General features: G+C 34.4%; 1 protein-coding gene across 1 annotated transcript in view; it reads left to right on the forward strand.

Annotated features, from left to right (window-relative positions):
- Window positions 1–13257, forward strand: part of LOC111636909 (tRNA selenocysteine 1-associated protein 1-like) — a 47812-nt gene continuing 34555 nt past the window's right edge. Inside the window, exons 1-2 of the mRNA XM_023382296.1 lie at window positions 1–147; window positions 282–334. Coding sequence (XP_023238064.1) covers window positions 132–147; window positions 282–334 — 69 coding nt within the window. The 5' untranslated portion in view covers window positions 1–131. The remainder of the gene's footprint in view (window positions 148–281; window positions 335–13257) is intronic.

The following is a 13257-nucleotide window of genomic DNA, read 5'->3' on the forward strand; positions in this document are numbered from 1 at the left end:
AAAAAGTGACGTGGAAAATATCATAATATCCAACACCAGGATAGAAACGTCGAGGCGTCCACTTTTCAAGGTTACGCCAAACGAGATAAACCAAACGCCGTTCTCTTTCACAGTTCGTATTCGACCGTGTGATGGCGCGCTCTACAGGTAAGTTTGTCTAATCGGGTGCGAGGTTATCGATAATTGATGCCATTTTGTCTCGTCTTTTAACTAAATTTTCTCTTCAATTATTAAATATTGTACTCAAATTCTATTTGGTTTTTACTTTGTTTCCCTTACAGACTTCAAACTGGCGACTATGAGCATGAGAGGTGGAACCCTTTGGATGGGGGACGTAAGTTGTTCTCTCGCCTACTTCCTTACCCGCCGCGCTTTGTTCTTTCTTTCTTCGCTTTCTCTCCATATTCTAAGTTAAATAAAACGTTTTCTAATAAAATTTATATTATATATGGCACTGTTTAAACCATTATTAAACAGAACATTGTATTTTTCTACGTTACACGTTAGGCTTAAGTAATATGAACTGGGAGCGAATTTTTATTCTCCGCGCCTCGTTTTCGAAAATTTCCAATTTTATATACAGAAACGTTATAACGAAGCATAATTAAGTAATTTATCGAAAAATCGGTAAACCGCGACAAAATACGTAATCAATGGAAATGTGAAAATCGCAGGCTCGGTGTAAATTACTTAAAGGCAGAACAGTAGAGAGTAAAAGCTTAATGTTAGTTTTACTAGCAGAAAATTGAATCTTTAAGACTGCTTTTTACTGAACATTATGTATTTCATTTGTTAAAACAAAAAAAAGAAAAAGGGCCCCATTCTAATACTCCCCGCCTCTGTACAATCTCTCGACACCCGCTTATAGGTCCTTCGCTGTTTGTCTGTTTAAACAGAAGTTATTTTTGATACTTTATATCATTGGCTCGTATGACTTGCTTTTTATATACGGGGTGCGGTGCCAAAATCTGGACAAATTATACATTTTTCCCAAACATATTTTTTATTGCAAAAACAAAAAGGTTTACAAATTATTTTTTAATCACATTGTTTGTAAGGCCATAAAGAATACATTTATTTAAATTAATTAATATATCACACTCCTGCTTGAATCACTGCCTCCGTTCTTTGTCTGAAGTGTGTGCGGGCGCGCTTTAATGTGTCGCGGTCCGTATCGGCGAATACCGCGTCGATGGCGGCTCTTGGTGATGCGATGTTTGAATGTCTGGGCTTGTTCGTGACCATTTTGATTACGCTCCATACATAGAAGTCCAAAGGATTCAAATCTGGGCTGTTGGGAGGCCAGAATTCTCTCGACCAATTTTGCACCAAATGATTTGTGTGGGCGGGTGCACCGTCCTGCTGGAAAACATATCGCTTTCCGGACGACGCGGTTTCTATCCATGGCTTCACTATATTTGTCAGAACGTGCAAATAAAATTTTTTGTGACATTTTCCCCTTTTGTTAAAGAAATATGGTGGCATGACATCACCCTCACTAGACACGACACCTAGCATGTGAACATTCGCCGGAAATTTCTTTCTTTCAATAATGGGGACATCTTTGGGGTCGTGGGCGAGTTGGTAGTTATTCCTTCGTTTTGATTTTCACATTAACGGTAAAAATTTTCTCGTCGGAAAAAAATCTGGGTGAACACAAAAGCAAGTTACAGTGTTCGACTCGCTTTGTCCTGGCGGCTTTGGAAAGCATCTGTCTTACTTTAATTGTGTAAGACTTGTAGTGGACGACCTCCTCGATGATTCTACGCATAGTTTTCTTGCTTGTGCCAACAACCGACGACAATTTTCTGATCAACTGATCTGGATCTTCAAAAATCAGCTTCTGAGCCTGTTGAATGATTTCGGGTGTCCTGACAACATGCTCCTTTGAGTGAGTTTTCCTTGCCGGTGTTGTAAAATCTTCGTTGGACTTCTCCGACTCATTGTACTTTGCGACAACATCATCAGGGCCGGATCATTGCATAGACAAATGAGACAAATGTCTAGGGCCCGGTTTTTAGAAAGGCACGGTCAAACTGTCTATTTTGAAAAGATTTGTAAATAAGATAGATTACTCTTCTGTTGGACAACTGTATAATACTGGTAAAACTGGTAAAATATTATATTATTTAAATATTAACCAAAAAGGTTAAATTAATCAAGTAAAACGGCAAAACCGTATTTGGGACACGACTATGTCTCGGAGACACTACTAAGCGAAATCACTTTGATGCTGAAAGCGGATCTCTTTCTCATTCTCCAATCTTCTTTGGTATCGCTGCTTTTGGGTGCAATCGTTCAAACTTCGCCAGCCACGACCACGAGGTCGTCCACCATGCATTTTCGATGAAATTAACCTATTCAATTTTGAAATTGCTCTCCGTTGTGTGTCGGCCCGGGTTGAATTTTTGTCGATGCCTAACGAAAATTTCTCGTCTTTGAAAAAAAAATCGTGGCTATTGTATCATCCGAAATTATTTTTTTTATTTTGCACAAACAATATACAGTTTAACCTGATTATAACGTCAAATTTTTACTGGTCCCACGATTTTACTATACTAGACAATGTTAAAAAACCTACTTGTAACGACATAAAACCCTATTTTAATGTCATATTTGAAGCACTCCCAAATTTACAAAATTAGATTACAAATTTTACTTAACAAAGAAAATACTACGTGTTCAGTCCTAGGGTCAGAGTCCATTTCCTTGAACGACTGTGGGTGGTACTCTCATCACCTGACTTCGGTTTGCCTGTTTGTAGAGAGAGTCGCCATTTTATATTTTACTTTCACTCAGTTCTCGGTCCCGAGTACCTACAAGTGAGGTTTTTTTATGCTCGCATGATTTGGGCACTTAATACACTGTGCCAAATTGCAAATCCTGACATGTACTCCTTTATATCTCTAAGCTGGTAACACAGCAAGCAGTATGATTTTATAAACAAGACATAGTCTTGTTGACAATTATTTTTTAAAGGTAATATTGTTATTTTACAACAACTTTTGTTAGACATTTAATAAAACAAATTTCAATATTTTAAATTTATAAACAAACTGTTCAAACTTTTCTAGAAAAACTAAAATTTATTGTTGTGTATTAAATATTTTTTATTAATAAAAATTTAAGATTTGTTTTAGTTTTTCACATTATTTAGTTTTGTTTATTGTTTTATATTTTTTGTGTGCTTTATTTCTAGTGTGAGAAAGGGGGCCCGTAAGAAGAAAATGTCTATGGCCCCAAAGTGGGTTAATCCGGCCCTGGACATCATGCACAGTTGATCTCGGGTACCCAAAGAACTGAATGATTTCTGTCGCCGAGCACCCAGTGCGAACACTTTCGATAATTGCGGCTATTCGGTTATACTCCGCACTTGGTTTCAATATTGCGACTGTTTCGAGGTTATGATGGTTTAGTACATGTGTCAAGCTATTTGAATGCCAAACACGACATCTACCGGTGGTATAGAGTGGCGGGAATTTGAAATTGAATTTTGTCTGGATTTTGGCACTGCACAGTATACAGTAAATGTGTAATCAATCTGTTTACTGCAAATAATCAATGCCCCACAAAATCAACAATGTAATAGAAGGCGAGAAATACTTTAAAAAACTAAGATTGTCATTAAAATAAAATTTCAAAATAATTTTTTCTTGAAGAAACTTATTTAAACATACACATGCATTTACAAGGTGTAACAATTCCCAGAATTTGCCTATAAAAAAATACACATGCAGAACTGTATACTAGTGGCTACTGTCATTTTCAGAGTACTCTCCTTGTGCATCTATATGCTGATTTACACAGTGTTTCTCTTTCTGGAAGCGGATCCTGAACTGTTTTTCCAGAATGTTGTTCAGCAGATGTCTCACATTCTCTAGATATCAGTTATATTAGAAATTCTGTCTTTTCAATGTTACTTTTAATTTTGGAAATATCCAGAAGTCGCAGAGCTCTAAGTCGGGTGAATAGGCAGGATGATCTAATTGGGTAATTGCCTTTTTGGCCAGAAAATACCTCACAGTGCACTGTGATTTGGTACATTGTCATGATCATTCATCATGACAATGTGCAACAGTTCAAGTTTTTTTTTTCTTCAATTTCATAATCTCTGGAATACTTCTAAATATCATTGTTGTTTAACTGTCTGTCCCAATTCAATAAATGCTTGGTGTGTTTCTTTAGTCACACCAGTATGGTTTTATCTTCATAGTGTTAAACTGTGAGCACCACATGCATGTCTTTTAAGGGCATTGTGAACTTTTGGATTTCCTTTGGATACTTTTTCATAGTATCTTTGCCATATGCCACTTACAACAGTTGTAATGTGTTTAGTAGCACATTTGCTGAATTTCACATGAAATTAATATTAATACATTGCTCTAAAATGCTATTGTCCATTTTTATGCCAGTGTACATGCAGATAACTATTACCTTCCCAATAGTTAATTAACAACTAGTTCTATCAGCTTGAAATTTATGTGCATATTAGTTCAAACATGTTTAAACATGAACGCATATGTCATTTCAATATACCATGTATCTGTGCAGATAAGACAGTAGTTGAATCATAAAAGATTCCCAAAATCTGGAGTTGTCTTATAGGACAGATACAAAAAAATAGATTGAAATGTATATACAGTAGAGCATTGATTATCCGACCCCCCCCCCAATTAACCGTCACATCGGTTAACCAACCGTTCTAGTCGGCAAATTCAAATGTCTGCTAGTGATGTGGCGCTACAATATTTGGCTATGTCTTGGCTACTTTACGCGTTTTAGCTGGCAACACTGGCTCGACCATGAAAGGGAGCCAGTATTTAAATGAGGCTTAATTTTCTAATTTTTAACAATGCAATAGCGATGATTATTATTTTTAAAAAATTTTTGTTAGGCTTAACATCAATGAAAATTCAACGCAAAGTAGGTTAATAGCGATATACTAATTACATGAGATATACTAATAATGTATTTTTTCATATTTTTCGGTTATCCGTTTTTTCAGTTATCCAACCAACCCCAGTCCCCAATTGAGTCGGATAATCGATGCTCTACTGTAATTTAAATTCATTATAAAAAAAAAAAACGGAAAAACCGTAATTATTTACTAGTAGAGTAGAGTATTCCACAAAATAGAATAGCCCATATGACGTTTTTGTGAATAGTCAAGGTCATTACTTGAATTCCCGAATCAGTGAATGTTTGCAACAATCACAAGACAGTGCTGCCAGATTCAAGAAAATAAAATTTGAAGTTCTTTCAAAAAATTACGAATAGGACGTAATTCTGTATATGCAATACAGTATTGTTATCCAAATGATGATTACTGATCTAAACTAAATTCATAGGCTGTTGATAGTTTGGGGTCGTCTTATAAGACAGATATATGCTAAAACAATAAAACTTCAACAAAAATTTATACCTCATCTTATCTGTGCAGATATATGGTAATTGTCACTAGTGACACTGTGTAGCCATTTCAGAAATTAAATTGTCACACCTTGTAAATAAAATTGTTCTTAATTACATGTATGTATTAGTTCATATATTAATATCTTAATCTTTTATTATTGATCAATTCTGCATATGAAAATAAGTTCTGATTGTACAGTACTTGAAGTATGTTTGTAAAGTCCAACAAGTTAAACATGAATTGATCATAAAGAACAAATTCCACTTTGTGCACATGCTTTCATTGGTGACATTACAAACAAAACTATAATGAAGGAAAGAGTTAATTTACTATAAAACAGGTGGACAGCATGCCAACCATTTAGTAGGAGAAAGGTTTTATCATACAGGTGTTAAATTACAATAATGTACTCGTAATCCACAAGTTCAGCGGTGGATTACCTCCCCTGATCCCCGCTACAGCATACCAGCCACAACATTACATCAATGCGGCAATCGCACCGTTAATTAGAAGGGCCTTTCTTTTATCTTCCAGTCAAGCTACTATCGATACCGAACTTAATATTATTTGCTGCGCGGTAAATGAGGCAGGCTACAGTAATGCCAAATTTATCTACATCTTAAATAAAGTAAAAAGATTGCTTTTTCCTGCTACTACACTGCATCTCTTGAAAGAATCCATAATAGTCCTTCCCACGATACCGTTTTGTGGTCATGTCACTCTCCGTATTTGCTGTATTTTTAGGCGACATGCGTTTTTCTACCGGTTTCCCCATGACCAAATCTTAGAGGTTGCTCTCCAATGGCAGGGATCCTACTTCCATTCTTGAAAAATCGGGGGTTTATTCTATCCCATTGGAGAATGTTGGGTGGGCGCACCCATTATATTTGTACGACAACCAGAATGTTGTCTTGTCGTATTTCAGAGCATCAGTATTCTATGAGGGAAGGCAAGAATGAAACTGAGCTTGCTAGAATGGTGTTACAACACCAACGTACCGTACCTGTTGTGGGACGAGGTGGCCATAATAAGACATTGCAACAACAGAAATGTATATGTTTGGGAGACCCTCCTTACCAACATATTAAATTCCTGCAACACCCACACTTGATTTGCCCCCTTTGTGAATCAATTTGTATAACTATCTAAAACAACGCATCTAGCTCCACAATTTGGAGGTACATGCGCATTATAACCATGCGTGTTTTTATTTAAAAAATTGTTTTATGTTCTTCTGTTGCTTCCATTCCAAAATGTTAATACGCTTGGAATGGTCAGTTATTTGTAGTCAAAAAAGGAATTTAATCCTTTTTAATGACCTGATGAAGACGAAAATAATTATCGTTGAAAGCGCTTGCCGGTCTAGCGACATTTATTTGTAATTTAACGCCTGTATGATAAAAACTTTCTCTTGTTAATTTACTTGTGAAGAAAATAGAGCCCAGCAATATTGATGTTTCTAAACTATTTGAGTGTTTAAATTGTGGATTAAAAGGTAAAATTGCACAAATAACTATCTATCTGAAACAGTCTAAGAAAAATATTTCAGATAAGACTACACTAGCAATATTCATAAATTCAATTTTAGAAACAGCCATTTTGTTGTGAACAAATCAGTTGAAATGTCTAATGAAAGTAAGAGTAAGAATGATGTCATTCTCATTTAACTTGTTTGACTTTACAAATGCATCTTCTGCACAGGTAGTGTGAGTAGTGTTGCCACCCATCCATATTTGATAAGGACAGTTCTTTAGTTGCAGTGATCTTTTGTTTTATTTAGTGATAAAATGTTGCTAATATTGGTGGCTAGTGCTTCCTAGTTTTCTTGCCCATATCATAAAGAACATAAGAAGAGAGCTTTCTTGGATTGTTGTAAGACATTCCTTGAAAACTTATCACCTGCGGTATATTAAACTGGAGGCTGCCATCTCAGACCTCCTATTTAAAATCCCTAAATGCATTATCATAGACCCTACTTCAGAAAACCAAAAGCTGGTAACTTTAGCTTTGAGTTCAGTTCTATCAGCATATTGTCATAGAAGGCAAATAAGAAACATGAGAAAAATGCAAATACTGTATACCCAATTTTTATTGGACATTGCAATTGTCAGAAAATGTAAAAGAAATCAAAAATCCTCTGCTGTGGGATGATATTGTTTTGTGTTATTCCCGACAATTCTCAGGGTATGACCTCTGTCCTCAAGCGTTTGACCCGCAATATCTTCTTACAGTATCTGTGTTTTTTTTTTTTTTTTTTTTTTTTTTTTTTTTTTTTTTGTTGGTGTTGCTAGTTGTCGTAATTTTTATATTAAAACTAGCTTCCAAATTTTTTTTTTTTTTATTAATATATCTATTTGTGAAAAATAAAAAATAATTTCTGACAATACAATAGCCACGATCATTTTTTTAAACGTAAAATTTTTGTTAGGCTTAACATTGACAAAAATTCAACATGGTAGCCATATGCAAAGGAGAAAAATTTCAACATGAGATAGGCTCAAATATGTTGACAGATTTCTGAAGTGTGCTGACCGTATAATGAATGATAGTATTGAATTGGTGGGATAAGGCAATTCAACATGATCTTTCAAAGGGAGTGCCTCTTGTATGGATATTTTATGTGAAACTGGACTCTATTTAGATGTTTTGTGTGTGAAGAAAACCCAGAAAACCTCAACATAGTTAGTTTGTTGGTTGGGCATAAACCTGCAATCGTCAGTTTCCTCCACTTGGTCACTAGTGGGCTTGCAATGAGTGAGAGACAGATGATGGAGATCAGTAGTATCACTCATCTCACATAGTGAGCCATAAGATTGTATTAATGCCATATTAGTGGCACTGTTTTTTAAAAAATTAAAAGTAAATTAAATGTTCTTAGCACATCAATTAAAACAATGTCAATTACATGTAGTAACATATTTGTTTGGTAATGATTCTGTATGGACAAAATAGTTAAAATGGAAAATGAGGAAATTTAGAAAAGACCATCTCTTCTAATGTAAATATTACTATGAAACACCAAAATTAGAGAATGCCAATATTCGCTGGTGAATATCAATGCATACCAAATGAATTGGTGAAAGACCGAATATTTGGTTATATTATTATACATTCAAACCATCGCCAGTATATGTCAACAAGCACAAATAAGCTTTGGTGGAGGTCAAAATGACAAGCCGAGAAGACACAGCCGGAGAGAAAGACAAAATGCCAAATCCTCTGCCACAATTGAGGTCACGTGGCATCTATTTGTTATACTCTCGAACACACTGCTGTTTGTCAGTCTTATGCAAGGTTTACTGGTGTGTTTCACATTTGCTTAGTTTTTATTTTTTTATCCAATACCCTAATTTACATTGAATGGCTACTGCAGTGAACCGTGATCTTTTATTGAAAAGTTACATTCATTAATTGCGAGTAAACAGAAGACAATTATTTTTATTTTTCTCAAGAAAAATCCAGTAAACTCCCAATTATCTGGGCTAATGGTGGGGAGAGGTGGTTCAGATAATCTGAACTATATTTATTTCTAAAATATAACTTTGTATAAATGTAATCACTATTGTTTTCTCCTCTGAAAAGAAACGTCCAGCGCGAAAGAAGTGGCCTAACTAAAACCAGTCCAGCTGACTTCAAATACCCCCACCACCAGCTTCAAACATCTAAATATGAACACGTGCATGCTTATAGGATGCGTAAACATTAAAGCGAGCAACTATTTAAAAAATACATACACATATAATTATTTTTTTAAAATTAAATTCATGCACGGCTAATCGGGAGTTTACTGTACTCTAAAATACTTTCCGAAATGATTTCTGCTAAAACTAAGTTCAGTACACCTTTGGATTACAGACGATTAAAACGTTTTGACATTTTAAAAAATTAATGATAGAGAAATTAATTGTACCATTAAAACCAGGAAAAAAATATACAGTATTATGTTACCAATAATCAATTGTTCAGTGTACTATCCAAAACTCCCATCAGAATAGGCCATAGAGGTAGAACATGTATGCTTAAAGAATTGCAAGTTAAATACAAAAATATTACATATGAAGTTGTAATGTTGTATTTAAATTTATGTAAACAATGTCAAATGAAACATAGTCCACCTAAAAAAGGTATTGTTGTGAAACCAATGGTCAGTTCAGAGTTAAACTGAAGATGTCAACGAAATTATTTACAAAAGATGCTTCTAGCCTTTGGTATAATTATATTAATTAAATTATCAACAATCGTAACAACTACCACCTGATTACAAAAATGAATATTGAGATCACAGACATTGTTAAGAGCTTCTTATTAAATAATTAACCAAAAGTACTAAGACAAATGGCTAAAACAGTTTAAGTGTAATAACACCACCAATGTCCATACTGCTAATCTCATTAACAGTAATGATACAAAAAAGTTCTTTAAACTTACATATGTCAAAAATGTGTTTGAGAAAATTAAAATGATCTTAAACAGTATCAACATCAATTTAGTCCCTTTCTAATAAAACCCAAAAATACATCCAATCAAACCACCCAAACAATACGGTTAATGTCCTTAAAAAAGGCAATGTGATATGCATGTTTAACTGCAACTGTAATAATCCTATGACCTATGTAGGTGAAACAAAAAGATATCTTGAAGTTTGTATAAAAGAACACACAAACACCATCAAATACAATTCTGAATACTCTGCAGTTGCTAAACACTGCAATCTATATGGATGTAAAATAGATAAAAGTACAATAAAAGCACTAAAATTTGAAACTAGCACCTATAAACGTAAATATTTTGAATTCCATATAGAGATTTTAAAAATTAATAATGTTAATAGAATTAATGATAATCTAGGTGTTAAAATTGACAAAGGTTAGCATAATTATATCTTTTAAAAACTAAAGATGTTTGTGATGTTACAACTATATATAAAAACTGTTGGAAACTTGTATCATATGTTGTCACTACTTGTGCACCAGATGTGGACTGTTACACACTTCCCTTACTAGCACTCGCAGCACCTTGTAAGTTGACCGTCTTACTGTTTTTGGTATGTACATTATCTGTCTATAAACTTTAGTTCATAACTGTAAACCAATAATTGTCTAACTTATAACTGTTTTGTATCAGCACGCTGTATATCACACCATCATGCAACGTTATGAAGATTTATTACACCTGTCTACACTGATAATGCTCACTGCTCATACTGTTATAACGACATTTTCATCTTTATATTGTATAGCTTTAGGCATAGTTTTAAGTTTACCTTTAATTTTTAATATAGCATTGTCTTTAGTTAATAGAGAGGTTGAGGCGCACGTTTTAAACGTGTACGTGTGACGTTCGGCGCCGCTTTCCCGTAAGCCTAAAAGTTTGACGATGGTGTTTGGAATGTCGAGCGTGATTCCACCAACTATCCAAACACCATTGTCAAACTTTTAGGCTTACGGGAAAGCGGCGCCGAACGTCACACGTACACGTTTAAAACGTGCTCCTCAACCTCTCTAATACCTACTGGTGAGGGACTATTTTCTATCAGGAAAATAGTCCAAAATGCATTTTGGATTTTCGTTTCCATACTTATGTAGTAATTTTTTGTGTTTATTAAGTTGTTTTCACTTTGATCCCTGAGCATTTGTGCCATCATTGGTCTGATAAGCCCTCACTATTATCTGCCTCACGGTTGTTGATAATTAAATTAATATAATGAAGATGTCAAGTTGATCGGATAGATCTGCAGTCACACAGGGATGACAATTACAAGTTCATAATGGTATATCAAGATCATTTAACAAAGTTTGTCCTTTGTTAAATGCACAACTTTTTAAGCTGTCTTAGTTTTTAAAGGTTGTATCACTTTCAAATATTTCTAACATTTGGTGCCCCAGCTTTATTGCGTTCAGATAATGGTAGGAAATTCACTATATAACTGGACTGCTGTATGTTACTATGTATATAATTCGTCTCTGTAATCCAAAAAATTCGGTAGACAGACTCACAGCAAAACTCTTAGTTAGGAACTCACTTTTATTCCATAAAAAATAAAACTTTTAAGGAATAAAAGTGAGTTCCTAACTAAGAGTTTTTGCTGTGAGTCCGTCTACCGAATTTTTTGGATTACAGAGACGAATTATATACATGGTAGGAAATTCAGTAATTGAGTCATCCGAACCAGGAGCTATGTGAAAAGGTGTTAAGATACTTGATGGAAAGCCTCATCATAGTCAAACACAAGGCTCAGTTGAAAGGACCAATCAGAATATACAGAATATGTTGACTTCATAGATGAACGCTAATGATACAAATAACTGATCAGATGGTTTGCCTTTTGTTCAATTTGCCAAGAACACGACATACAATGGAGGAATATGCCAAAGTCCTTATGAAGCCCTGTTTGGCATTAAACCAAAAAGAGGGATAGCATCGTTGTCTTTGCATGTCAAGCAAATCGCAGATATTGAAATGAAGAACAGCTAGAAGAAATTACAGTAAAGCAGCGATTATCCAAAAGAATTCCAGTCGGAAAATTTAAATTTTCGCCAGTGCTGTGGCGTTGCAATCTTTGGCTATGTCTTGGGCTACTCAAATATTTTACGTTTTTGATACTAAATTAACTTCTGATAATAAATAATTTTTTATTGTTTTTATATTTTTCAATATATTTATTTTGTTTGTACAAAATAAAGAAATAATTTTTAACGATACAATAGTCACGATTATTATTTTAAAAAGTTTACGTTAGGCTTAACATCGATGAAAATTGAACATGAAGCGACATGCAACAGAAAAAAATTTCAACATGGGATAGGTTAATATATTTTTTCGTACATAATCGGTTATCCGAAATATCGATTTTCCGAACAACCCCAGTCCCCAATTGATTCGGATAATCGACGCTCTACTGTAATACTTTTGAAGAAAATTTGAGCAGTGACCATACCAAAAACTATATTCCAAAGGAAAATATTGGAGATGATCTACAACATACCACGTCTTCATATCAAGCCCTGATTGAACAACAAAAGTATATTTCTATAAAAAAAAGAGCAGCCGTGAAAGAGAATCTTTTACTGCAAGCAACGAAAAAATGTTGCAAACCTCAAAATGAAAATTTCCCTCTGCTCAAGTTGGTGATATGTATGAATACAAGTCTGTGATGTCGACCATGGTCGTACAGATGCCCAAAATGTGTTGGTGGTTGTTGTTGGAATAGAACACTGACTTTTATAAATTAGCAAATGAAAATGGTACCCTCAAGCAGCTTTATATCTGTAATCAGTTCATAATTTGTAAAGAAAAGTTACTTTCCATAGATGAGATTTCTTCTCAAGAAATGTTGCTGAGAGAAGCAGCTGCAACTAATAGAAGTGGAGAGTAAGGCTATACACACTGTAATTGCAAAAGAAGTGTTTTGCAACTAAAATTCAGTTGTAAAAGCAAAGGACTTTTGTGCAATTGAAAGTACCATAACAGTTTAAATTGTTGCAATAAATTAGATAGTACTAGCTTACCCGTCGCGCATTGCTGCGATCTCAGAAGAAACGAAATTCAAGTTTCGTTATGATAAAATTAAATTTACATTTTATCATTTTTATTGAAACTTAGTATTATATTATTATTATTATTCATTTTAATTGGGAAAATATTTCAAAGTGTCGTTTCAATTCTATTTATTTATTGGAGTGCTTGTGGATACACGATATTTTTTGTTTTTCCGTCTGATGCGTACACGAATAAATCAGAGTTTTCCGTGTGAGCTGGCCACATACAGTTGTCCATGCGAGAAGCACGGATTCTCCAAATTTAGCCCACACACTCGCTGCGATTGTCAGAAGTGCGATATTCCC

The sequence above is a fragment of the Centruroides sculpturatus genome, unplaced genomic scaffold, assembly GCF_000671375.1.
Source record: "Centruroides sculpturatus isolate CEXI.00-Female unplaced genomic scaffold, Cexi_2.0 scaffold128, whole genome shotgun sequence".
NCBI classification, from domain to species: Eukaryota; Metazoa; Arthropoda; class Arachnida; order Scorpiones; family Buthidae; genus Centruroides; species Centruroides sculpturatus.